The sequence below is a fragment of the Boleophthalmus pectinirostris genome, unplaced genomic scaffold (assembly GCF_026225935.1).
Source record: "Boleophthalmus pectinirostris isolate CB_2022bp ecotype Guang Dong unplaced genomic scaffold, ASM2622593v1 HiC_scaffold_11, whole genome shotgun sequence".
Lineage (NCBI taxonomy): Eukaryota > Metazoa > Chordata > Actinopteri > Gobiiformes > Gobiidae > Boleophthalmus > Boleophthalmus pectinirostris.
Genome location: NW_026570994.1, coordinates 15,928,416 through 15,955,908, shown reverse-complemented (window position 1 = coordinate 15,955,908; position 27,493 = coordinate 15,928,416). Strand labels below are relative to the sequence as shown.

General features: G+C 41.4%; 1 protein-coding gene across 1 annotated transcript in view; it reads left to right on the top strand.

Moving 5' to 3' along the window:
* zranb3 (zinc finger, RAN-binding domain containing 3) overlaps positions 1-27,493 on the top strand; it is a 314,618-nt gene that overhangs the window by 119,943 nt on the left and 167,182 nt on the right. Inside the window, exon 9 of the mRNA XM_055166955.1 lies at positions 15,006-15,125. Within this exon, the coding sequence (XP_055022930.1) occupies positions 15,006-15,125 (120 nt within the window). The remainder of the gene's footprint in view (positions 1-15,005; positions 15,126-27,493) is intronic.

Below are 27,493 nucleotides of genomic sequence, written 5' to 3'. Positions count from 1 at the left end.
CCCAGAGAGGACAGCTCTGATGCCGGACTTTAAAGCAGCTAGCACCCCTCCGCTACAAGTTTGTATCGCACTAATTAAACTCAACGGAAAGGAGGGGGAAAAAAAAAAAACTGGAAGAAAAAAATAAATAAAAAATGCGTTAAAAAAAAAAAAAAAAAAAAAGCAGAGCCGTCAGAAATGCGGACCCCCCCAGACGAGATCAGAGCCCGGGTCACGGGGATAGCGCTAGCACGTATTAGCAATCGCGGTGGCTAATTAGCGACTGAGCTAACGGCGGCGGCTCTGCTAACCCCCCTCGCGAGCAGGTGTGACGGGGACGCGGGGGAAAAGACTCGAGGGGCTCAAATGGTGTCTAGAATTATAAAAAAAAAAATAGGAATATGAACGTCAATGAATACAATAATAGAAACACACTTTAATGAACTGTTTAGTGATTTTGTTTGTTTTGTTTTGTTTACTTCTTTACTCACCCGGGGCACCAAATTTCTGTTGAAGGTTCTGCTTAAACATCTTTAGGTTTATTTTATTTAAATTATGAGCTAATTTAGTCCTATACCTGTGTACTGTAAAACAAACTTGGACTAAACCAGGAATAAATCTGTATATTAGTAAACACAATGGTTAAGCTAAAGGTGGAGAATTATTAATAATAAAAAAAAAGGCAAAAAAAATTTAAATAAATAATAATAATAATAATAATAATAATAATAATAATAATAATAATAAATAATAATAAATAATAATAAATAAATAAATAAATAAAATACATAAAAATAATATTTAAAAAACAGTGTATCATTCATTTTTTCAAAATAAAACCAAAAATAAGAAAACGAAAAAAAAAAAACTAGTCACTTAATTCTAGTTTCTGGTTCTAGTTTAGTCCTTGGTTCAAGACCTCGTTTAGTCTTGATTTAGTCCTGTTTCAGTCCTGGGATCAGTCCGTATGCGGCGCAAAAGTCCAGCATCACAGTTTAAGTCACAGAAACAGCCGTTATCTGTTTATTCCATTATTTATTTAAACACAAAATTTAAAACTGAAAAAAACTAATTGTTATCAGTTTTTTAAATTTTGGTTTTGGAAACAAATAATGTATAAAATTACCTTATTCATATAATTTAAATCTTTTATCAATGCACTTTTTGCTATCTTTCATTTATGTACTGTTTAAATACACTTTGTAATTGTTTGTGTAGTGATTGTTTTTGTTGCTGTGTGAGTTTCTAAACTTTTTTTAATTTTACTTTTATTTACTTACCATATTATACAAGAGGAGGGGGGCCCATGTGAGGCATCTTACCCTGGGCCCCCAAATTTCTGTCGACGGACCTGCTTAAATGTCCTTAGGTTCAAAACAGGACTATTTTAGCTAAAACCAGGACTAACCCAGGACTACTAGTAAATAAACAAATTAGAAAACGCGTTGCCTAATTAGCGACCCAGGGACGGCGGCGGTAGGTAGTGGGGGTGAAATGTTGTGTATTGAAAGAGGAAGGAGAATTATTCAAAAAGAAAAAAAATATGAATGACAATGAATACAATAACAGGGCGACCAGTTTTTGAAAATAAAAAACTGGGACACCTCCAGGATGGTGTGTTGGCAATAATAAAATAGTGAAAAAAGTGTGTAACTCAGAACTGCACCGGTCCATTCATGACTTCACCTCATTCACTCAGAGGATAATTGGAGAGACATTTGTTAGTGTTACTAATAATACAGGGTCATAATAAAGGATCACTCAAACATGTGTGAATGAAACAAAACACAACTCCAGGTCTGTTTTTGAGGAGGTAACAGTATTTTGAGTACTGTATTTTTCAGACTGTAAGTTGCCCTTTTTTCATGGTTTGGTTGTTTCTGCGACTTATATATTAAAATTTTTACACTGACAGTGGTGAGAGGCTCTAGTCTTGTGTGTCAGTGTCTGCTGCTCCTTTTACTCCTGCACCACTGTCACTTCACTCTACTGCACATGTCTCCAGCAGAAAGAGCTTCTCTCCTGTTGCAAGTAGTGAAATATTTCCAAAAAACGGTAATCGAGCAGCAGAAAGAAAGTTTGGAGTGAGAAACTTGGGAGATACTGGCGGGAAGCGGGGATGGAGAACACAGCTTCAACAGTTTCATGCAACTTTCCTGAAGTCACTGGATGGATGGACAAAGCCTGGACTTCAGTGACACCGAAAACATCCTGTCGGGATTCAGAAAGACCGGAATAATTCTAACTGGAACCGATGCTGAGTCTGACGACAGCTACACAGAAGAGGAAGCGGCGCAACGTTTACCTCCGGAGGTCGTGGAGTTGCTAAGAAGTGACACCGAGGATGAAGAATTGAATGGATTTAGTGATTTGGAGTGAGATGGAGCTTTTAGTAAACTTGTTCTGTTCTGTTGTTTATGTTATAGTTTATCTGAAGAACTGTTCATATGTGACGTTAACAGTCTGTTGTTCTCTGCTCTATTATTATTACTAGAACTTGACTTTCAACATGAAATATCAGTTCCAAAAAGTGCGACTTATATATGTTTTTTCTTCTTCATTATGCATTTTTTGGCTGGTGCCACTTATAGTCCAGAAAATATGGTAATACAAGACCTTTAAATGATCTTTAGTAATAAAAATGAGATATTAGATAAGTGTTAACAGGGTCCCCTCTTCATGGCATTTAACATGACCATTAAAACACATGTATATACTCTTTTGTGTGATCACCACATTCCTCACGGGCACACTTCATTTTTATTCACACAGGAGCAGGTCATTCACGATCACAGATGCTATTGGGCGTCAAGGTCACAAATCATATGTCGCTGAATAACATGTACAAATAATAACAAAATGAGAGCACATCTCAACACCTCCACCTGCTCACACTTGAAAAAATACATTAATATACAAACACAATCAGGCCCATACATCTATAATATTTTTATAGTGCACCAAACATAAACATCTCAAAGTTTAACAGCTTAAAGGTTGTATAGAGGATTTTCCAAGGAACGAGAAATCCAGCGACTGTTTGTCCTTTTTCAAATGTTGCGCATGTGTGAAACCCCCCCCCTCCCCTACAGCTCCTACGTAGAAACACCTCCTCCCTCCTCCTCCTTACGCCAGAAACAGGTTTGTTTACAGCCGGTGCTGCACATGACTTGTAAACAACTAACTACAGTGTTGGTTAGGCAAGATGGAGAAGTGAGGAGCGGGGGGAGGGGGTGTGCGGATATTTTGTGCGCGGACGAGAAGTGAGGAGCAGGGAGAGAGGAGAGAGGAGAGAGGAGCGGTGCGTGGAGATTCCGTGAGGAGCAGGGAGAAGAGCGGAACGGGCAGAGAGGGGCGCAGAGATTCCGTGCGAATTAACTAGCTACTACTACACACGCAGCAGCAAGCGGACTCTTTCTTTGCCTTGAAAATTAAGTTTTCAGACATAGGATATCGCTTTCGTGTCCTGAAAAACGTTTGTCTCGCTCTTGGAAATAAAAGTACGTTTTCATAATAAGCAGAAGTTTCCTGTCCAGGAGTAATTTGTGGACCAGTGCGTCAGTCTTTAGACCCTGCGTCTGCTTCAGTCGCGCCATCGCTGGAATGAATCTTCAAGAATCACCTTAGTTTGGCTTCGCTGCTTTTCCCCTTGTCTTCTTCTTTCAGCGACCTCAAAAACGGACTTTCTTTTGCGGCGAACTGCTCCTGGATTCTTGTCGCATGCATAAACTTGTGCGAACTGCGAGGAAGATTCAAAAAAGCCGCTAAGAACTGTTGCGTTGGTGGAGTAACAGCGTCTGTGCGTCTTGCGTCTGTGGACTGCGTGACAGTCGTACGTAAACCACGTACCGGCGGCGCAGGCAAGTCAGTTACACTAGAAACGTAGGGAGTTTGATTGACAGCCTGTCAGCTCACAGATAACGAGGCAGTGTCGTTATCTATTGGCAAATGTTTAGCCCCACCACGTCCAGAGTTGATGAATTTTTATTCTCTTTTTTTTGGTCATCATAATTACAAGGCTTGTCAATTACATTGACAACTTGAAACAAAAAACAAACAAAAAAAATCCTCCATACAACCTTTAAGTTTGGTTGTTGGTTTGGTCATTACATCTTTTAGGACAAATGATAAAAATAACACACACCATACTTTAAATTGAACAGTTTTAATTCACTTTCACAGGTTATGAGGGCTGGGGATCATTAAGAGGTTGCGATACGATACATATCTCGATACAGTGCACTTTCGGTTTGGTCCGATATATATTTCAAATCGATTCAATACGATTCAATAAAAAATAATATCTAAAAATCATGGCTGTGATACTAAAATTCACTTCTTGTGCAAAGTTCATATGAAACACAAACATTTTAATCATTAAAACAGTGAAAATGTCAAATTTTCTTCTTCTAAACAAGCAACAAAACTATAATAATTTTGTAAAATATATCAAAAACTCTCTTGGTGATATATCGATAGAGCAGCCCATTATATCAATACTGTATCATCACATTAAACGATACGATATATTGATATTCTTATATTTTTGCACTCCCCTACTGGTTATAGTTTTAGTAGTGACAGATGTGTTATTTTAAAACTATTACTTAATCCTGGTTTAGTCCTGGTTTAATCCTGGTTTAATCCTGGTTTAGTCCTGGTTTAGTCAATCCTGGTTTAATCCTGGTTTAATCCTGGTTTAATCCTGGTTTAGTCCTGGTTTAGTCCTGGTTTATCCTGGTTTAGGTTTAACCTGGTTTAGTCCTGGTTTAGTCCTGGTTTAATCCTGGTTTAATCCTGGTTTAATCCTGGTTTAGTCCTGGTTTAGTCCTGGTTTAGTCCTGGTTTAGTCCTGGTTTAGTCCTGGTTTAGTCCTGGTTTAATCCTGGTTTAATCCTGGTTTAGGGTTTTAGTCCTGGTTTTAGTCCTGGTTTAGACCTGGTTTAGTCCTGGTTTAGACCTGGTTTAGTCCTGGTTTAGACCTGGTTTAACCTGGTTTATCCTGGTTTAGAGTCCTGGTTTAATCCTGGTTTAGTCCTGGTTTAGTCCTGGTTTAATCCTGGTTTAGTCCTGGTTTAGTCCTAATCCTGGTTTAGTCCTGGTTTAGACCTGGTTTAGTCCCTGGTTTAGTTTTAGTCCTGGTTTAGACCTGGTTTAGTCCTGGTTTAGACCTGGTTTAGTACCTGGTTTAGACCTGGTTTAGACCTGGTGTCCTGCTGATGTTCAGTGATGTTAAAAGTCGCCTCAATCACACCTGCATGAAGTTGGAAATGATTTGCTGTTGTAAAAATAGTTCACGGATGCTCTCTTTAAACAATCTGAAAATACAACATTAAAAAACATACACATTATCAGTTATTATTACTTAAGTGTGTGTTTTAAAGGTGTCCGTCAAATACTTTTCTCCATGGATGTCATTGCTTTGCCTGGAATGTCCCACAGTACGGCATTAAACGTATCTATCTCGCATTTATTTCTTATTTTCGAAATGTTTACGAAGCTCAGAAATCCCTCGGTAAAAAAAAAAAAAACATCCTACAACCCGACCTGTAACTTCTTCTCCGACGAGCTTAGAGCCGCGCGGCATCGCCACGGAGACGAGCGGGTGACCAGAAAAGTTCCACGGTGCACGTTGGAGTAATATTATTTTGAAGTTGCAGTAGTGGGTTGGGTAAAGCCGGGGTGTGAGGGGCTGTCAGGATCCTGTGTGTGGGAGTAGCTTTGTGAAACGCTGTCTCCAAAAATGTCTAGTAAGGCCAAATTAGACACAGGATTCTCACTAGTTTCTGCTATTCTTGGGACAGTTTTTAGTTTATATATATATTTTTTTTATATTTTCTGGCCTGGGGTGTTCAAATGAGCCCCTCACTTAAGAAAGACCCACATACCTGCAGGCTACTCTTAACCCAAGACCGTAGTTTTTATTTTTAATTCAATTGCTGAGCTTCTTCTTATCTTGTTTTAAATGTTTTGTCTGTAAATACAAATAATATAAGACACAAAATCTCGATGAATTACGTTTTTAAAGCTTCAACATGTAACTTTTCTGTTGAATGGTCCGTCACTTGCTTTTGTGTGGAGTGTCAGTATTATGTTGTTTACAGTGTGTGGTCTTGAATGTAGTTTGAGGTTAATGCCATACTGCGGAACATTCCAAGCGCAGCAGCAACATGTCAACATTTCAACATTTAGACCTGGTTTAGATCGAGTTTAGACCTGGTTTAGTGCTGATTTATTTCTGGTTTAGACCTGGTTTAGACCTGGTTTAGACTTGGTTTAGACGTGGTTTAGTTCTGGTTTAGACCTGGTTTAGACCTGGTTTAGTCCTGTTTTAATCCTGGTCTAGTCCTGTTTTAATCCTGATTTAGTCCTGGTTTAGTCCTGATTTAGTCCTGGTTTAGTCCTGGTTTAGTCCTGGTTTAGACCTGGTTTAGTCCTGGTTTAATCCTGGTTTAGTCCTGGTTTAATCCTGGTTTAGTCCTGTTTTAATCCTGTTTAGTCCTGTTTAGTTTTACCTGGTTTAGTCCTGGTTTAGTCCTGGTTTAATCCTGGTTTAGTCCTGGTTTAGTCCTGGTTTAGTCCTGGTTTTGTTTAGTCCTGGTTTAGTCCTGGTTTATCCTGGTTTAGTCCTGTTTTAGTCCTGGTTTAATCCTGGTTTAGTCCTGGTTTAATCCTGGTTTAGTCCTGGTTTAGTGGTTTAGTCTGGTTTAGTCTGGTTTAGTCCTGGTTTAGTCCTGGTTTAGTCCTGGTTTAATCCTGGTTTAGTCCTGGTTTAGTCCTGTTTAATCCTGTTTAGTCCTGGTTTAATCCTGGTTTAGTCCTGGTTTAATCTTGGTTTAGTCCTGGTTTAATCCTGGTTTAGTCCTGTTTAGTTTATCCTGGTTTAGTCTGGTTTAGTCCTGGTTTAGTCCTGGTTTAATCCTGGTTTAGTCCTGGTTTAGTCCTGGTTTAGTCCTGTTTTAGTCTTGGTTTAGTCCTGGTTTAATCCTGGTTTTAGTCCTGGTTTAGTCCTGGTTTAGTCCTGTTTTTAATCTTGGTTTAGTCCTGGTTTAATCCTGGTTTAGTCCTGGTTTAGACCTGGTTTAGTCCTGGTTTAGTCCTGGTTTTAGTTGTTTAGTCCTGGTTTAGTCCTGGTTTAGTCCTGGTTTAGTCCTGGTTTAGTCCTGTTTTAATCCTGGTTTAGTCCTGGTTTAATCCTGGTTTAGTCCTGGTTTTAGTCCTGGTTTAGTCCTGGTTTAGTCCTGGTTTTAGTCCTGGTTTAGTCCTGGTTTTAGTCCTGGTTTAGTCCTGTTTTAGTCCTGGTTTAGTTCTGGTTTAATCCTGGTTTAGTCCTGGTTTATCCTGGTTTAGTCCTGGTTTAATCTTGGTTTAGTCCTGGTTTAATCTTGGTTTAGTCCTGGTTTAATCCTGGTTTAGTCCTGGTTTAGACCTGGGTTTAATCCTGTTTAGTCCTGTTTAATCTTGGTTTAGTCCTGGTTTAATCCTGGTTTAGTCCTGGTTTAATCCTGGTTTAGTCCTGGTTTAGTCCTGGTTTAATCCTGGTTTAGTCCTGGTTTAATCCTGGTTTAGTCCTGGTTTAATCCTGGTTTAGTCCTGGTTTAGTCCTGGTTTAGTCCTGGTTTAATCCTGGTTTAATCCTGGTTTAGTCCTGTTTAGCCTGGTTTAATCCTGGTTTAGTCCTGGTTTAATCCTGGTTTAGTCCTGGTTTAGTCCTGGTTTAGTCCTGTTTTAATCCTGGTTTAGTCCTGTTTTAATCCTGTTTTAATCCTGGTTTAGTCCTGGTTTAGTCCTGGTTTAGTCCTGGTTTAGTCCTGTTTAGTCCTGTTTTAGTCCTGGTTTAGTCCTGTTTTAGTCCTGTTTTAGTCCTGGTTTAGTCCTGGTTTAGTCCTGGTTTAGTCCTGGTTTAGTCCTGGTTTAGTCCTGGTTTAGTCCCGTGTGAGTGAAACAAAACACAACTCCGGGTCTGTTTGCGCTGAGGAAACATTATAACTAAATAAATGTCAGAAAACGGCGTCACGTGAGCCCTTTAATGCCACACTACGGGACATTCGGAGCACAGCGGTTACCACGGAGACGAGCTGACGCAAACCCCCGCCTCTGACTCTCGGGTTCAGTGAAACAACAGGTAGACACGGGCCAGGTTACATAAGGAGATAGCAGAATAACTCCCATACAACAGTTGAGAAAGTGAACTTTTTACTTTTTGCAGTAATTGTGGTTTGAGCTGTCACTTTGACAGGTAACCGGCCTAATAGCCTCTTTTGGGGTTTTGCCAAGCAGGAGATTCTGAAAATACCTCCTCCTATTGCTCCTTCTGTTTCTGGGTTTGTCAGGAAGTAAAAAAGACGAGCGGGTTAAAGAAGCGTGTACAGATTAGGCACAACAATATGACCACGTGTGTAAGACGGGGACGGACCGGGGCAGGACTGAACCAGGACTGAACCAGGACTGAACCAGGGCTGAACCAGGACTGAACCAGGGCTGAACCAGGGCTGAACCAGATCTAAACCAGGGCTGAACCAGGGCTGAACCAGGTCTGAACCAGGACTGAACCAGGGCTGAACCAGGACTGAACCAGGACTGAACCAGGACTGAACCAGGACTGAACCAGGGCTGAACCAGGACTGAACCAGGTCTGAACCAGGGACTGAACCAGGACTGAACCAGGACTGAACCAGGACTGAACCAAAACCAGGACTGAACCAGGACTGAACCAGGACTCTGAACCAGGACTGAACCAGGGCTGAACCAGGACTGAAACCAGGACTGAACCAGGGCTAACCAGGGCTGAACCAGGGCTGAACCAGGATCTAAACCAGGGCTGAACCAGGGCTGAACCAGATCTAAACCAGGGCTGAACCAGGGCTGAACCAGGACTGAACCAGGACTGAACCAGGGCTGAACCAGGGCTGAACCAGGTCTGAACCAGGACTGAACCAGGACTAAACCAGGGCTAAACCAGGGCTAAACCAGGACTAAACCAGGTCTGAACCAGGACTGAACCAGGTCTAAACCAGGACTGAACCAGGACTAAACCAGGTCTGAACCAGGACTGAACCAGGACTGAACCAGGACTGAACCAGGACTAAACCAGGGCTAAACCAGGGCTAAACCAGGACTAAACCAGGTCTGAACCAGGACTGAACCAGGTCTGAAACAGGACTGAACCAGGACTAAAACCAGGACTGAACCAGGACTGAACCAGGTCTGAACCAGGACTGAACCAGGTCTGAACCAGGACTGAACCAGGACTGAACCAGGACTGAACCAGGACTGAACCAGGACCAGGACTAAACCAGGACTAAACCAGGTCTGAACCAGGACTAAAACCAGGACTGAACCAGGACTGACTGAACCAGGTCTGAACCAGGACTGAACCAGGACTGAACCAGGACTGACTGAAACCAGGCTAAACCAGGGCTAAACCAGGACTAAACCAGGACTGAAACCAGGACTAAACCAGGTCTGAACCAGGACTGAACCAGGACTGAACCAGGACTGAACCAGGACTGAACCACCCAGGACTGAACCAGGACTAAACCAGGTCTGAACCAGGACTGAACCAGGACTGAAACCAGGAACTGAACCAGGTCTAAACCAGGACTGAACCAGGACCAGGACTGAAACCAGGTCTGAACCAGGACTGAACCAGGGCTGAACCAGGACTGAACCAGGACTAAACCAGGACTGAACCAGGAACTGAACCAGGACTGAACCACCAGGACTGACCAGGACTGAACCAGGACTGAACCAGGTCTGAAACCAGGACTGAACCAGGACTGAACCAGGACTGAACCAGGACTAACCAACCAGGACTGAAACCAGGACTGAAACCAGGACTAAACCAGACTGAACCAGGTGAAACCAGGACTGAAACCAGGTCTGAACCAGGACTAAACCAGGACTAAACCAGGACTGAACCAGGATCTAAACCAGGTCTGAACCAGGACTGAACCAGGACTGAAACCAGGACTAACCAGGACTGAACCAGGACTAAACCAGGACTGAACCCAGGACTGAACCAGGACTGAACCAGGACTGAACCAGGACTGAACCAGGACTGAACCAGGACTGAACCAGGGAACCAGGAAACCAGGACTGAAACCAGGGCTGAACCAGGACTGAACCAGGACTAAACCAGGACTGAAACCAGGACTAAAGGACCAGGTCTGAACCAGGAACCAGGACTGAACCAGGACTGAACCAGGACTGAAACCAGGACTGAACCAGGACTGAAACCAGGTCTGAACCAGGACTGAACCAGGACTGAACTGAACCAGGACTGAACCAGGTCTAAACCAGGACTGAACCAGGACTAAACCAGGACTGAACCAGGACTGAACCAGGGCTGAACCAGGACTGAACCAGGACAAAACCAGGTCTGAACCAGGACTGAACCAGGTCTAAACCAGGACTGAACCAGGACTAAACCAGGTCTGAACCAGGACTGAACCAGGGCTGAACCAGGACTGAACCAGGACTAAACCAGGGCTAAACCAGGGCTAAACCAGGACTAAACCAGGACTGAACCAGGTGTAAACCAGGACTGAACCAGGTCTGAACCAGGACTAAACCAGGACTAAACCAGGACTGAACCAGATCTAAACCAGGTCTGAACCAGGGCTGAACCAGGACTGAACCAGGACTAAACCAGGACTAAAACAGGTCTAAACCAGGACTGAACCAGGACTGAACCAGGACTGAACCAGGACTGAACCAGGACTGAACCAGGACTGAACCAGGACTGAACCAGGACTGAACCAGGACTGAACCAGGACTAAACCAGGGCTAAACCAGGGCTAAACCAGGGCTAAACTGGATCTAAACCAGGTCTAAACCAGGACTAAACCAGGACTAAACTGGATCTAAACCAGGTCTAAACCAGGACTAAGCCAGGACTAAACTGGATCTAAACCAGGTCTAAACCAGGACTAAACTGGCTCTAAACCAGGGCTAAAGCAGATCTAAACCAGGACTAAACCAGGTTTTAACCAGGTCTAAACCAGGTCTAAACCAGGACTAAACCAGGACTAAACCAGGTCTAAACCAGGACTAAACCAGGACTAAACCAGGTCTAAACTAAACCAGGACTAAACCAGGACTAAACTGGATCTAAACCAGGTCTAAACCAGGACTAAACTGGCTCTAAACCAGGACTAAACCAGGGCTAAAGCAGATCTAAACCAGGACTAAACCAGGTTTTAACCAGGGCTAATCCAGGACTGAACCAGGACTAAACCAGGTCTTAATCAGATCTAAACGAGGACTAAACCGATTCTAAACCGGGACTGAACCAGCTCTAAACTGGGACTGAACCAGATTTCAACCACGTCTAAACCAGGACTAAATTGGGGCTAAACTAGGACTAAACCAGGACTAAACCAGGGCTAAACTAGAACTGAACCAGGACTACACCAGGACTAAACAAGATCAAAACCAGGTCTAAACCCAGGCTAATCCAACTATAAATCAATTTTAAACCAGATCTAAACCACTTTTGAACCTGGTTTAAATCAGCTTTAAATTAAAATAACACACGCAGCATCAGACACACGTCCCAATCTCGCCTAATCAAACGCGCCCTGCCTCTTCCGCGCTCCACAAACGACTCGCGCGGTCGATCTGCACCTGTGTTGTGCTTAAAAGCCGAAATCCTGCAGAAGAAAAGGCTGCGTCTCTAATCATATCTGCAGCTTGTGACTTTATTGATTAGCCCTCACTATCTCCCACTCTGACAAATGCGCTGCTCCCGCTCCCTTTTCAAGTCGGGATCTCTGCGTTCAATAGAGGATCGATCACGCCGAGAGGAAGCCACAAGATAAATTGACTTCTCGCCTGATCCTTCTGATTTCTGCAGCGTGTGTGTGTTTGTCTGTGTGGTGATAGATTTTGTTTTGTGTCTATTTTTGTAGCTTCTGTTGGTGGTCAGTGATGGGAAGTAACTAAATACACGTACTGAAAATTGATACTTGGCAGCTGATGTTTTCAATTTTCCCTCGGGGGGGGGGGGGTGACGCCAACTGGAAGCACTGCTCTGTCTGAAGATGTGTTTATCAAATTCGACTTAAAGGTTGTATAGAGGATTTTCCGAGGAACGAGCGACTGTTTGTCCTTTTTCAAATGTTGCGCATGCGTGAAACCACCTCCCCTCCCCTACAGCTCCTACGTAGAAACACCTCCTCCCGCCTCCTCCTTACGCCAGAAAACAGGTTTGTTTACAGCCGGTGCTGCACATGACTTGTAAACAACTAACTACAGTGTTGGTTAGGCAAGACGGGAGAAGTGAGGAGCGGGAGAGGAGAGGGGGGCGGAGATTTCGTGCCCGGAGAGAGTGAGGATCAGGGAAGAGCGGATCGGGCAGCGGGGAGAGAGGAGCAGGAAAGGGGAGCAGAGAAGGTTGCGCGGAGATTCAGTGCGAATGAACTAGCTACAACACGCAGCAGCAAGCGGACTCTTTCTTTGCCTTGAAAATGACGTTTTCAGACATAGGATATCGCTTTCGTGTCCTGAAAAACGTTTGTCTCGCTCTTGGAAATAAAGTACGTTTTCATAATAAGCAGAAGTTTCCTGTCCAGGAGTAATTTGTGGACCAGTGCGTCAGTCTTTAGACCCTGCGTCTGCTTTCAGTCGCGCCATCGCTGGAATGAATCTTCAAGAATCACCTTAGTTTGGCTTCGCTGCTTTTCCCCTTGTCTTCTTCTTTCAGCGACTTCAAAAAACTGACTTTCTTTTGCGGCGAACTGCTCCTGGATTCTTGTCGCCATTGCAACAAACTTTGTGCGAACTGCGAGGAAGATATAGGTCAAAAAAAGCCGCTAAGAACTGTTGCGTTGGTGGAGTAAACAGCGTCTGTGCGTCTTGCGTCTGTGGACTGCGTGACAGTCGTACGTAAACCACGTACCGGCGGCGCAGGCAAGTCAGTTACGCTAGAAACGTAGGGAGATTGATTGACAGCCTGTCAGCTCACAGATAACGAGGCAGTGTCGTTATCTATTGGCAAATGTTTAGCCCCACCACGTCCAGAGTTGATGAATTTTTATTCTCTTTTTTTTGGTCATCATAATTACAAGGCTCCTGCATCTATAATCTATCATTGACAACTTGAAACAAAAAAAAATCCTCCATACAACCTTTAATCTGAGCTCTGATTTAATACAATCTGACCAGAAAAAACTGATTTAAATCCAGTTGGTTTAAACCTAAAATGCCTCTCTCTGATCTGATTGGTCGCTACTTGAACCCCAGTACCTACAGCCAATCGTGGATCAGCGCTAGTGCAGCCTTTGCAGATCAGTGAGGGAATTCTGGAGGTTCATATACTGAGAACAGTGTCGGGAGTGACGCGTTATAAAAGTAACAAATCACTGTAACTCAGTAATTTGGCATTACAGGGAAAAAACTGGTCATATTTTACTCGCTACAAATGAAGCAAGTTACAATGCTTTTTTAACATGGATTGAAGTGGTGGATTTTTCGTTTTCGTCATACAAATTCGCTAAATTTACCGCGATATCAGCAGTAGAATGTCGGGATGGGGCCAGAGGTGCGCCCGTGAAGACCATCGGGTGACCGTGTTTTGTCCCATGTTTAGTCTTTGTTTATATTTAGTTAGATCTTTTACTTTTTGTCCATTTTCACGCTATGGTCTACTTCTAAACCTATATTTTTTCCTGCACTTAGTTGCTTTAACTCTTTCCCCCCTGGACGCCTACTAGGAACAACCCATACATATGTTACTAGGGCTAAACATAGAGCATAATTGCATAAAAGAAAACAGACTTCCACGAGTGATTTCAGGGCAATTTTGGTTCATAATCGAGTATAAAGCCCGGATAGTTTGTTCGGATATCGCTGTTTTCCACTTTATAATCACCCTCATCATCACTTTGAAATCTATAAAAGTCACTTTCTCTAAACTTATCCATAAAATATGTCCGCTCCTCATTATTTCTAAAACGTGTTTCGTGTTGTGTTTTTTCCAGAAGCTCCATCGTCACTACTTCGATTAACTACTAACTACTAACAGCCCAGGTTCAGTTGTAACAGTAATGTCTTTTATTTATTTATTTTTACATGTATCTTATATGTATTTATCAATTTTTGGTTTATTACCTCCGCCAAGGAGGTTATGTTTTTGCCGGCGTTTGTCTGTTTGTTTGTTTGTTTGTTTGTTTGTGTTTGTCTGTTTGTTGTTTGTTGTTTGTTTGTCTGTTAGCAACATAACTCAAAAAGTTATGGACCGATTTTGATGAAATTTTCAGGATTTGTTGGAAATGTGAAAAAGGAAGAAGTGATTTCATTTTGGGGGTGATCCGGAAGAAATCCTGGATTCTTTATCACTTTGAAATTTTAGTTAACATTGTGGTAAATGGGGCCAAAAATTTTGTTTCTCAATATCTCGGTTAATTATTGACCAAACCCCATGAAATTTGACTCGGGGATGGACAATGGGATCCTCTTTCATATTCCAAATTGAAAGATACGAGACAAATATTTATGGAAAACACAATTAATATGAGGGGCACTGTAGTCCTTGGCGGAGGTCTGCGCTCTCTGAGTGCTTTTCTAGTTTTAGTCTTTTTTAGTTGTCTGGCATATTCCTGGGTTAGTTTTATGTTAGATATTGGTTATACCTGGTTGTTTTATTTCTCAAAACTACCACAAAAACATGCATTAGTACTCTGAGCTGGCCCACTTTTCTATAGATCTGACCCGTAACTTGGCCTGAAAATGAAATGCCACCCTGTAGAACATTCCAAGAATAAAAAAAAAAACAATAACATCATGGAGTTAAGCAGGTGGCCGACCCTCTACCAGAAAGTTACACCTTTAAGTTCTCAGTTAGACCTGGTTTTGTCCCTTGTTTAGTCTTTGTTTATATTTATTTAGATCTTTTACTTTTTGTCCATTTTCACGCTATGGTCTACGTCTAAACCTGTATTTTTTTCCTGCACACAGTTGCTTTAATGCATATCTTCAGTATTCTGTAAGTAAATCCATTCTCTCCTCTCTCTGTTGTTCACCAGGCCGGCGCGGTGAAGGACTACATAAAGATGATGTTGGAGGACGAGCAGCTGAAGTTCCTGGTTTTCGCGCACCACCTGACCATGCTCCAGGCCTGTACCGAAGCAGCGATAGAGGCCAAGGTAATACAACTGAACACAACCGCTCTGTCTGTAGACGATTGTGCGGAGAAAAAGGGTTTAACGTGTTTTTCCCACTCGCACTTTTCAGGGATTTCAGATTTAAAGAGCTCATATTACACGTTCTGATCTGGTTTATAAAGTTTTCTCAATTTGAGGATTTGCATATAAATGTAAACCAGGTCTAAAACAGGATTAAACCAGGTCTAAAACAGGATTAAACCAGGACTAAAACAGGATTAAACCAGGACTAAAACAGGATTAAACCAGGACTAAAACAGGATTAAACCAGGTCTAAAACAGGATTAAACCAGGACTAAAACAGGATTAAACCTGAAAAAAAACCAAGATTAAATCAGCACTAAACGGGGAATAAACAAGGACTAAACCAGGACTAATCCAGGACTAAACCAGGACTGGACCAGAATTTAACCAGAATAAAACCAGGATTGAACCAGGCCTACACCAGGACTAAATCAGAACTAAACTAGGACTAAACCAGAACTAGACTAGGATTTAACCAGGATTGAACCAGGACGAAACCAGAAATAAACAAGGACTGAATAAGAACTAAACAAGAAACTAAACCAGGATTCAATCAGGATTAAACCAGGACTAAACCAGGATTAAACCAGGATTAAACCAGAACTAAGACAGGACTAAACTAGAACTAAACCAGAACTAAACCAGGATTAAACCGGGATTAAACCAGGACTAAAACAGGACTAAACTAGAACTAAACCAGGACTAAAACCAGCATTAAACCAGGACTAAACCAGAACTAAACCAGGATTAAACCAGAACTAAACCAGGATTAAACCAGAACTAAACCAGGATTAAATCAGAACTAAACTAGGACTAAACTAGAACTAATCTCAAATTAAACCACGACTAAACCAGGACTAAATTGGGACTAAACCAGGGATAAACCAGGACTAAACCAGGATCAAACCAGGGTTGAACCAGGTCTAAACCAGAATTAAACCAGGATTAAACAAGGACTTAAACCAGAACTAAACCAGGTCTATTCCAGGTCTAAATATAGTTGTTATATAATTCAATATACCTTACTTCCTATATTTCATCTCTTCAATATTTATACAAAATGCAGAAAGTCATAAAAATTTTAAAAATATAAAAAAAAAACACTGAACGAGAGAGAATATCCAAACTTTTAACCACTCTTATTATATATATTTAAAAAGTTACACAAATCCCTGACTCAAACTCTCTCGTCTCTGGCCCGAGTTGCCTTTAGGATCCAGGTGCTGCGTGAACGAACGGGGCCCCGGCGTCTGAAAATGACTTCGCCTCAAACCGTGATCAATATCCATAGGCAGTTTCCAATGCAATCACATCTGTAGGTTTATATTTAGATTCTCATAACTCACCGCCAGCTCAGACCCACCTGCCTCATCCGCGTAATTATGACCTGCTATTTCTGGGTATTTGTTCAGGTTTTATTGTTGGACGTGGCTCCCTCAGACTGACGGCCGCGAGTGGAAATTAAAACGTAATTAATGTAATAACAAGCGTAGCGATCTATGGGCTTTGTAAGAGTTAGTTATGCGGCGTCAGACTCGGAAGAGACGCTTGCAAGTTTCGTCAGAGTGTCAATTTAAAGGCGTAGTAAAGATCATTTGGGTTTTATGTAGCGCTTTTCACGGTAACACAACGACGGTACAACTAAAACTAAACAAGGACAAGGACAAACAAAAACAGTACGTTCATTCGTTTTTCAAGATAAAACCAAAAATAATTATTTGTCTCCAAAACCAAAGTGTTTCGTTTTTTTCAATTTTCGATTTTGTGTTTAAATGAATAACGGAAAAAACAGATAACGGACGTTTTCCCGTTTCCGTGACTGCGATGCCGGATTTTTCGCCGCATATGGACTGAGTCAGGACTAAAACAGGACTAAACCAGGACTGAACTGTTTTCAGTCCTGGTCTGGTCCCGGTCTCAGTCCCTGTCTGGTTCCGGTCTCAGTCCCAGTCTGGCCCTCGGCTTTTCCCGGTCTCCGTCCTGGTCTCAATCCTAGTCTCAGTCCTGGTCTGGTCCTGGTCTAGTCCCGGTCTCAGTCCCGGTCTTAGTTCTGGTCTTGTCCCAGTCTCAGTACTGGTGTGGTCCCGGTCTCCATCCTGGTCTCCGTCCTGGTCTCAGTTCTGGTCTGGTCCAGGTTTCAGTCCCGGTCTCAGTTCTGGTCTCAGTCCTGGTCTCATTCCCGGTTTCAGTCCTAGTCCTGGACTCAGACTCAGTCCTGGTCTGGTCCCAGTCTAAGCCCTGTCTCAGTCCCTGTCTGGTTCCGGTCTCAGTCCCAGTCTGGTCCTCGGCTTTTCCCGGTCTCCGTCCTGGTCTCAATCCTAGTCTCAGTCCTGGTCTGGTCCTGGTCTAGTCCCGGTCTCAGTCCCGGTCTTAGTTCTGGTCTTGTCCCAGTCTCAGTACTGGTGTGGTCCCGGTCTCCATCCTGGTCTCCATCCTGGTCTCCGTCCTGGTCTCAGTTCTGGTCTGGTCCAGGTTTCAGTCCCGGTCTCAGTTCTGGTCTCAGTCCTGGTCTCATTCCCGGTTTCAGTCCTAGTCCTGGACTCAGACTCTGGTCCCAGTCTAAGCCCTGTCTCAGTCCCAGTCTGGTTTATATCAGTGTTTTTGTAAATCTATCTCGTCGAGTGCTGCACGTAGGTCTGAAATCTACAGTTCTACAGACTATTTTGATCCAATCTTGCTGGTTCAATTGGATGTTGAAAAGAAAAAGAAATGGGCCACATTTAATGTCCAAATAGGCGACTTATGGATCCTTTTATTGCTGCTTCAATTACTGTTTTTCATTGTTTAAAACTTGAGTAAAACTAATAGTTCGGAGACACGATCACTCAGTCAACAATAAAATATCCTCATTAATGTCCAACATTATAACATAGATCAGAAAATAATGTAATATGGGCCCTTTAAAGACGCACTGTGGAGCTTTTCTGGTGGAGGGTCGGCCACCTGTTGGTCTCCATGGTGATGCTATTAAGCCACTAACACTACCAGGCTTAGTCACAGTTTTAAAGACGCACCGTGTAACGTCTTAGACCTGCTTATATGGAGATTTTATTGCTTTGACGGGAATATTCCACAGTAGGGCATTAAAATTCACGCTCAGGTCTGTTTGTGACGAGGAAACAACATTATAACACATCAGAAAATAGCCCAATGTGAACCGTTTAACTTTAAATCTGTTACATAAATGAGACAAATACAATTACGTAATCCTTTTTTTTTTATTAATTAACTCATTTTTCTCTCAAACTTGTATTTCTGTTTCTCTCAAAGTAAACTTTTTCTAACCTCCCAGGGCTCGTTTCACACGCCGTCACCAGCTTCTGCACGCGCCACCTGTGAACAAGCGCAAAACTGTGATTGTTTAGCTCGTGTGTGTGTGTGTGTGTGTGCGCGCGTTACCAATCTGCCCGATAGCGTTCTGTGTGTTCGTTTTGCGGAGCGCGTGTTAGTTTTAGCATAGCCGGGGTCGGGAAAGGTGTTGCTCAGTTGAATTACAGCGGTACGGCGCGCGATCGCACTCCTCCGGTTCATTCGCACTCACCAATTAACAGAGTGGGGCTAAAAAAAGCAGGATTTGATGAGGGGGTTTGAAAACGCGTGATGTTTTTCCGCCGTGTCTTTACTTCCTGAGCGCTTAGATTCTCACCTGGTGTCAAGCAGAGGAGCGCAGCTGTGTAACAAAGTACAAAATGTATGACTTCAACTTTAGAAATACTTTTTTATGTTATGTTTTTTATTATGTCCAAGGTTTTAAATTGGAATTGGACTGTAAAATACGGATTGTAGCTGTAAGTGTTCTTTTGACATTGCATCTAAACTGGGTCTTGTCTCGGCCTTGAAAGGCTGCTTGGTCTTGGTCTTGTCTCGGTCTCTTGAAGGTGCTTGGTCTTGGTCTTGTCTCAGTCTTGAATGTGCTTGGTCTTGAAGTCTTGGTCTTGTCTTGGTCTTGAAGTGCTTGGTCTTGGTCTTGTCTTGGTCTTGAAAGCTCTTGGTTTGGTCTTGTCTTGGTCTTGAATGTGCTTGGTCTTGGTCTTGTCTCGGTCTTGAAGGTGCTTGGTCTTGGTCTTGTCTTGGTCTTGGTCTTGATGGTGCTTGGTCTTGGTCTTGTCTCGGTCTTGAATGTGCTTGGTCTTGGTCTTGAAGGTGCTTGGTTTTGATCTTGTCTCGGTCTTGAAGGCATTTGGACTTTGTCTTGTCTTGGTCTTGAAGGTGCTTGGTCTTGGTCTTGTCTTGGTCTTGAAAGCTCTTGGACTTAGTCTTGTCTTGGTCTTGAAGGTGCTTGGTCTTGATCTTGTCTTGGTCTTGAAGGTGCTTGGTCTTGATCTTGTCTTGGTCTCGAGGTCTGACACTCGATGAGATTAGATGAGATAGATTTAACATTGATATAAATGTGCCAAAATAACTGTAAAATACAAATAAATGTCAAAAACTACAACGATCATCTGGATTTGGTCTAGATGGGCCATCGTCTTGGGTCTCAACCTTTCAAAGTCTCAGTCTTGTCTCGGTCTTGACCCTTAGGTGTCTTGGTTTTGTCCTGGTCTCGGGACCCTGTGGTCTTGGACAGGTCTTGGATTCAATTAGTGCGATCTTGACTACAACACTAGCGTTCGGCTCCTGTTGTTTTCTGGTCCTGGTCTCGTCTCAGATTCTACCGCGTTTGGACTCGGTCTTGTCTCGGTTTTGAAGGCGCTTGGACTCGGTCTTGTCTCGGTCTTGAAGGCGCTTGGACTCGGTCTTGTCTCGGTCTTGAAGGCGCTTGGACTCGGTCTTGTCTCGGTCTTGAAGGCGCTTGGACTCGGTCTTGTCTCGGTCTTGAAGGCGCTTGGACTCGGTCTTGTCTCGGTCTTGCAGGTGCTTGGACCTGGTCTTGTCTCGGTCTTGAAGGCACTTGGACTCGGTCTTGTCTCGGTCTTGCAGGTGCTTGGACCTGGTCTTGTCTCGGTCTCGAGGTCTGACACTTGAGGAGATAGATTTATAAAAACATTGATATAAATGTGCCAAAATAACTGTAAATTACAAAGATGGTCTCGATTTGGTCTCCACAGGCCGTGGTCTTGGTCTTGTCTCGGTCTTGGCCTTTAAAAGTCTTGATCTCGACCCTCAGAGGTCTTGGTCTTGTCCTAGTCTCAGGACCCTGTGGTCTCGGACTGGTCTTGGTCTCCATTAGTTCAGTCTTGACAACAACACTAGCGTTCAGCTCCAGTCAAATGAAGCTCATCGAGGCTGCAGTTATAGAGGCGCATTTGGAGCCAGGTCCATATTAGAAATAGGAATATATTTACTTACAAAATTGGGAAATAAAAACATCTGGATTGTGAAAAGCTGTTTAATATGAATATTTTAAGACCAAAATGCCGAGGCTCACTGCAGCAGTTACAGAGAGAGGAGTGACAATTTTTCATTGTAAAGTCAATTGGAGCCAGAGTCAATGGAGCTGAAGCACCTCCATGAACACTTCCTATATGGAACGCCTCTTAGCTATGACCATTTATATACTGTATTTTTCGGATTATAAAACACAATATCATTAATGTTGAATTATTTTGTCTATTTTCAAACATAAAGCGCACCTGATTATGAGGCGCATTAAGCGAAACAAAACAGTCAGATAAGTCAAACTTTATTCAACTCGATCACAAAAACTCTCACCATTGTTCAGTTGTAACACAGTTCATTCTTTTTCAGCTCATTCCTCTTCCACAAATCCATCAAATTCTTCATCTTCAGTGTCTGAGTTTAACAGTTGGGCGATTTCGGCATGGAGCCCACATCCCTCTCGTCATTATCCGAGTCAGTCTTGTTGCTGTTACTTTGCTGTTCAGCGATGATTCCGGACTTAGTGAAAGCTCGGACGACACTCGAGACCGATCCCTCAGCCCAGGCGTCCACGATCCATTACCAAAAGTCGTACTAAAACATTCTGACAGATTTTTGGAGCGCCGTGTACCACATAAAATCAGTTTGAGGTCAGTAAGCACAACCGGAATTCAGTGGCAGAGTTAACAATTTGGGGGCTCTAGGCCAACTTGAGTTTGGGGCCCTCACTATAATGCACTGTTTTGTTGTATTTTTTTTATATTTATTGTCTGTTTTTCCCCATTGTTCTCGAGACACGCTCATCTCTGTTTGAGTTAGGGTGGATTTTAAACTTGTCTTATTAGTTCGGTTGCCTACTACATAACAAAAGCTGAAAGTAGTTTTATTTTTTGCTAGTACAATTACATTTTTGTTTACATCCATTATATATGATTTTGATATGATTATGTTCAAATCAGGATTATTCTAACGTGAAAGGGGGGGGATGCTTTGACAGTTAAAATATATTTGACAATCAGATACTTTTTAGATAGAGTTTTCTTATTTAAAAGGCCCATCTCACGCAAAATAACTCTTTTCGCATTGTATCTTCTGCACACAAACAAGCACAATTTGGGTTTTGGAACATCCATTACACGAAATCTTACTGATTTCTTGGAGACAGTCACAGACCAGGAACTATGAAAGTCCGACTATTGCTCCTCCCCCCGCCCGTCCTGAGAAAGCACAGGCTCCGCCCTCCAAACGTGACGTAGACTCTGAGTGAGCCGCCCTTCCTCCGCCGTCTCAGGGAGGGAGGGGGAGACAGACGTGCACCCTGATAGCGGCAGGAATAAACTTTTATTCATCTTGGTGATACAGCGCGTTCAGCCGCATGTGTTGGACCCAGAATCGCACGAGGACTTTGAGGTGCACGAAGCTCAAGCACCGTGAACATTACTGATTAATAAAGTATTAATAAACACTAGTAGATAAACTTCTTACATCGTGTTCACTGCAGAGTAGAACAATGAGCTTATGCTGTCGCTTTTGTTTAGGTGTTCATGTGGGAATTGTCAGCCGATGTAGGGTGGAGGCGGTGGGTGCAAAGCGCTTTCTGCTACGTCAAACGCGTCATAGGTGTAGCTGGACGCGTCATCGTTGTAGCAGCTTTAGTTCGTCGTCACGTGGGAGTGGCAGAAATATGCTGCAATATGTAAAAAAAAACGCTGAATCAAACTAAAAACCACTTCGGCGACATATACAAGGCCCACACATCACTCTTAGAAGGTAGAAAGCTTTGAAAAGTTGATTTTGCATGAGATGAGCCCTTTAAAAGTAAAGAACTCTCATTTAATGTTGTGAATATTGAGAGAAAATTAAATTGCTCTGAGGTCTCGGTCATTAGTGGCACTGAGGGCAATTGTTTGGGGGCCCCTCCAGAATCGAGGCATACTTTTGCGTAATGGTATCGCCGCCTCTGACAGAATTAATACATAACTGGATTTTAAAGCGCACTGTTGATTTTTGAGAATTAAAGCATTTTAAGTGCACCTTATAGTCCAAAAAATACGGTATACAGTCCAAGGTTTAACCCAGAACAAAAATATTATGTCTTTCGAATGAACAATGGGTCATATTCTTCTACTTTGTACAATAAAATGTCCTTTTGTATTCTGTATTTTTACTTCAACGATCAGGTTTGAGAAGACTTGTGAAAGCTCTTGTAAATGAGTCAGTTTTGTTTTGTCCGAACTATGGCCCCGTGGAGTTATTGGCCCTCGAGCGCTCTAACGAAACGGTCCAACTGATCATAGGCGCAGCAAATTCAAGTAATTCTACTCTCACTCCGTAACCTCACTCACATCACATTTCATTTCATTGTTACACACACACTCGCAATTTGCCAAAGGGTCTGTGAAGGCTAACAGCGTGCTTTAAAAATCTGCTAATACGGCTTTTCAGAAATCCCCTAAAACTTGCATTATACTGTAAAAGTAGGGGTAGAAATCTGAACTACACGACTGAACCACCGAACGACTACTGGCAGGAATCATTATACTTATCTTTTTTTTCATATTTTTAACAATTTTAGTGCTTTAAATTGGAATTGGACTGCGAAAATCAAGTTTACTATATGGATTGTAGTTACGTTTTCTTTTGACGTTGCCATTTTAAAGGTCTTATATCACGCAAAATTGATGCTTGTGAGCTTTATAATCCTTTATTTTTAGCCTGTCTACATCTCCAAAGCTCTAAATGCTCTGTTCCTGAAGCGGTAGTTTTCAAGTTAACAGCTACATTACATTACAAATTATACTTTAACGTTATAACATAGATCAGAAAATTGCATAAAATGAGCTCTTTAAGAAATCTCTAGTTGCTAAAGCTTGCATTATACTGTTAAACTAGAAATAGTAATCTGAAATCACATTACTGAACCTTTTTTCAAGAACTATTGGCAAGAATTTTTATGCAGAGAAAAAGAAAAAGAGGAAAAAATTAACCGTAACACTTTATTTGGTTAATTTGTCATTAATTTGTGTTTATTCAGCGCTTATTAATGTCTGATTCCCCATGAGTTTATTCTGCTTTTAGTTAGACATTTACAAACACTTTTCTGTTAATATATTCCTTATTACTGCTTATTAATACGATACTAGACCGTTTTTGTCCATGAATTGTTTTGTACAACTACTTATTCATATATGAACTATTAATCTGCATGTCACAATACATGAATTGTGACATGCAGAAGTGTGAAGTGTGAAGAAGAGACCACTTTAAATAGGGACCATATTTTCTTTTTTTTTTTTTTTTTTTTTTTAATAACAATGTTTTTATTTTATTTTTTATTTATTTTATTTTATTTTTTTTTTTTTTTACATTAGCAAGTATAATTACAATTTATTTGCCAGTCGTGTAAATAAAAAAAAAAACAGAAAACAAAAACAAGGACAGATCAACCCTCACATTTAGAAAATTAATTTATAGCCATCCATCCATATTTTTTTCCCCCCAGCCTAAATATAAATATATATAAACATGTATACATACATACACACACATATATATATACAAAATATAAAATGTATACATAAAAATAAAAAATAAATAAAAGGTTTATAGAGTAATCTCAGTCATCCTCAGCACCATCTGTCAAATTAAGATTCCAGGGACCATATTTCATTTTAATTTGTGTCAAACTTGTCATTTATTAACTATGATCAAAACATCACTTTAGAATGGGGAACATATTCAGAGATTAATGACTTAATTCATCACTATTAACACCTAATAGAGAGGGTTTTTTTTTTATATTGTATTATTATAAAAGTAAGCAAAATTTTTTAAGTGCAAATAAGTAAAATCTACATTTGCGGTGTTACTTGTCCTTAAGAATGCACTTATTACCAAAAGCTTATTAGAATCATAATTCATGGACAAAAATGGCCTAGTATTGCACTAATAAGTAGTAATAAAGAGTGTATTACAGTCGTCCCTCACTATAACACGGTTCATCTTTTGTGGTCTCGCTTTTTCGCAGATTTTTTTTGTGCAATTTTGCATGCTGCTCCTGATTGGCTAAGGGACTGTAGACCATCGTCAATCAGTCTCCCCCGTGCCGTGTCTCCTGTACAGTACAGAATGCGTTCAGCTTGACAGATTTACATAAATGTTCATATGTGTTTGTAATGTGCTGTAGTTTTCTCCCCGACAAAAACCCCACTCTGCACTGACAAAGGCTCCTGCAGTCGCACCCAAAAGAGAAGTAGAAGTAGAGGAAGATGCAAACCATCGCACAAAAAGTTGGATTTCTGGACACGTTGAAGGAAGATAGAAGTTGTAGTGCGCCATTACGGAATAAATTAATCTTCGGTTCGTTACGTAAAGAAGGAGGAAAATAACAAAAGGTCGACAGCAGCGATAAGTTTTAAGAAGGTTGCAAAAAGTGCTGTAAATATCCTGTCTGAGAAAAGTGTTTTAAGTGTGTAGTGAGGGGTTTTACAGCTTTAAAACATACATAATAATAAAGCTGACTACTTCGAGGGTTTCACCTATTGCGGGTTATTTTTAGAACGTAACCTCCGCGATAAACGAGGGTCCACAGTAACAGAAAAGTGTTTGTAAATGTCTAACTAACAGCAGAATAATCTTATGGGGAATTAGACATTAATAAGGGCTGAATAAATACAAATTAATGACAAATTAACCATCTACAACTGTGCTCATTAGCAAGTCGTTAGATGTTAATAAGTGTACCCTAAAATAAAGTGTTACCAAATACACGATAATAAATATTTTTTCTGTAGTTTTATCCTCCATTAATCTCCCCGTGTCCCAAAAAAACACCGTGCAGTTTCAGTTTGAACTCATCGACGCGCATTTCTGGTTTATTTGACCTTTCGTTGCCCTGGAAACGCCCAAACAAGACCGCAAGCAAAGCGAGCGTCTGTTTCGTGTGAATGCGTCCGGCGCATTATCTCAGTCACAATGGTCCTCAAATGCTCCGCCGGACTGAGACTCGAATCAAAAGAACAGCTCTCCCCCACACCGCACATTAGCCGGTGTCGAGTTCAAGTTTAATGAATCAAAACACGGCTCGGTTCTTTGTCCGAACGCGGAATAAAACGCGGCGATTTCACAATATCTTTCTCCCCTCAAAGCTTTTCTGTCGTCTTTATAGCGGCCAGGTTGATAATAAAATGGAAGCAGTGTATTCAAAACATGCCCATTCAAGTCCACACAAAAAACATATTCTGTTTCTTATTGAGTCATTCCCATTTCCATAACAGAATCCTCTATTGATACTTCGCAGCGGAGGTCGGCAACATTCCCCCGGGGGTGTGATGCTAACTTTAGGCACTGCTCTGTCTGAAGCTCTATTAGTCAAATCAGACTTTAAAGGTGAACTGTGTCATTCTTCGGTTTTGGGAGTCCGTCACCACAATATCCAAATCTCTCGGTACGATATTTATTGCGATAATATTTGCTTTTAAAATACCTTAACAAGATTTCGGTGTGAATTATTTCCGTCTTAATCCCAAGAATTTAAGTTAAAAAAACATAATTCTTTATGTTTTCTGTACTGAAATGATTAGGGGTGTAACCATAACCGAAATATCCTGATATCATATCGTCAAAGTTGTCACAATAATATCGTGGACCATCACAATATATCGAATTACAAGTCTCTTTGCGTGAATTAAGAGTTATGGTGCAGTAATAGAGAAAAAAAGACAGAGGGAACTACATAGACCATGATCCTTTGCTCCAGTTCAGTGCAGACTACAAGAAAAAATAACAGTTCTAAACACTTTTAAATCTTGTCAAGGTGTTTTAAGAGGAAAAAGTAGTATATTAACTAGGGCTGGGTGTCATTAAGAAGTTGCCGATACGATACATACCTCGATACAGTGCACTTTTGATCCGATACAATATATTTGAAATCGATTCGATACGGTTCAATAAAAAATAAAGGCTAAATCATGGCTGTGACACTTAAAGTCTTTGTTAAACCACTTCTTGTGCAAAATTCGTATGAAACACAAACATTTTAATCATCAAAACAGTGAAAATGTCAAATAAACAAGTTTCCTTCCACTAAACAAACAACAAAACTGTAGCTGTAACAAAATAATTTAGTAAAATATACCAAAAAATACTCTTGGTGATATATAGATACAGCAACCTATGATATCGATACTGTATCATCGCATTAAACGATACGATATGTCAATATTTCAATATTTTTGCACACCCCTAATATTAACAGTTTTAGCTGTTTAGCCTCCACAAAATATCGCAATAAATATCGTACCGTGAGTTGTATATCGTGAAAATATCGTACTGAGAGATTTGGATATTGTTACATCTCTAATCGTGAGCCTCCCCACCATATCGAGAGCTTTCCCACGATATCGCAATAAATATCGTTCCATGAGGTTCATACCGTGACGATATTGTATCATGAGACTTGGATATCGTTACACCGTTAGAAATGAATCATGGGATATGTAGTTCTCTATATTTATAAGCTCAAGCAAAGGAACTTGTAATTCGATATACTGTGATGATCCACGATATTATTGTGAGACTTCTGACGATACGATATCACGATATTTCGGTTATTGTTACATCCCTAGTAATGTCATCGCTCTGCTTCAAATGTTCCACAATTAAACAGATTTACATTACATTTATTCAATTACAGGTGGTTTTATAGCTCAAAAACACACAAAAAACCAAGCATTTTGACTGTGAGCGGGGCTGCTTCTCCACAGATCTGACCTGTAACTTGTCTCTTTCACAATGCACGGCAACCCACAACTTGATGGTTTGGTCTCCGTGAAGATCGAAAGGTTTAATGCCACACTGTGAAACATTCCAGACAAAACAATAACGTCACAAACCGTTTTTTCTCTTTCTTCTTGTTGAAAATCAAACTCCTAAAGACTCTTAAAACTCTGCTGTTTAAATCCATTTTGTTTGTTTTTATTCTCCAAACATTGTCGACGGTGTTCAGT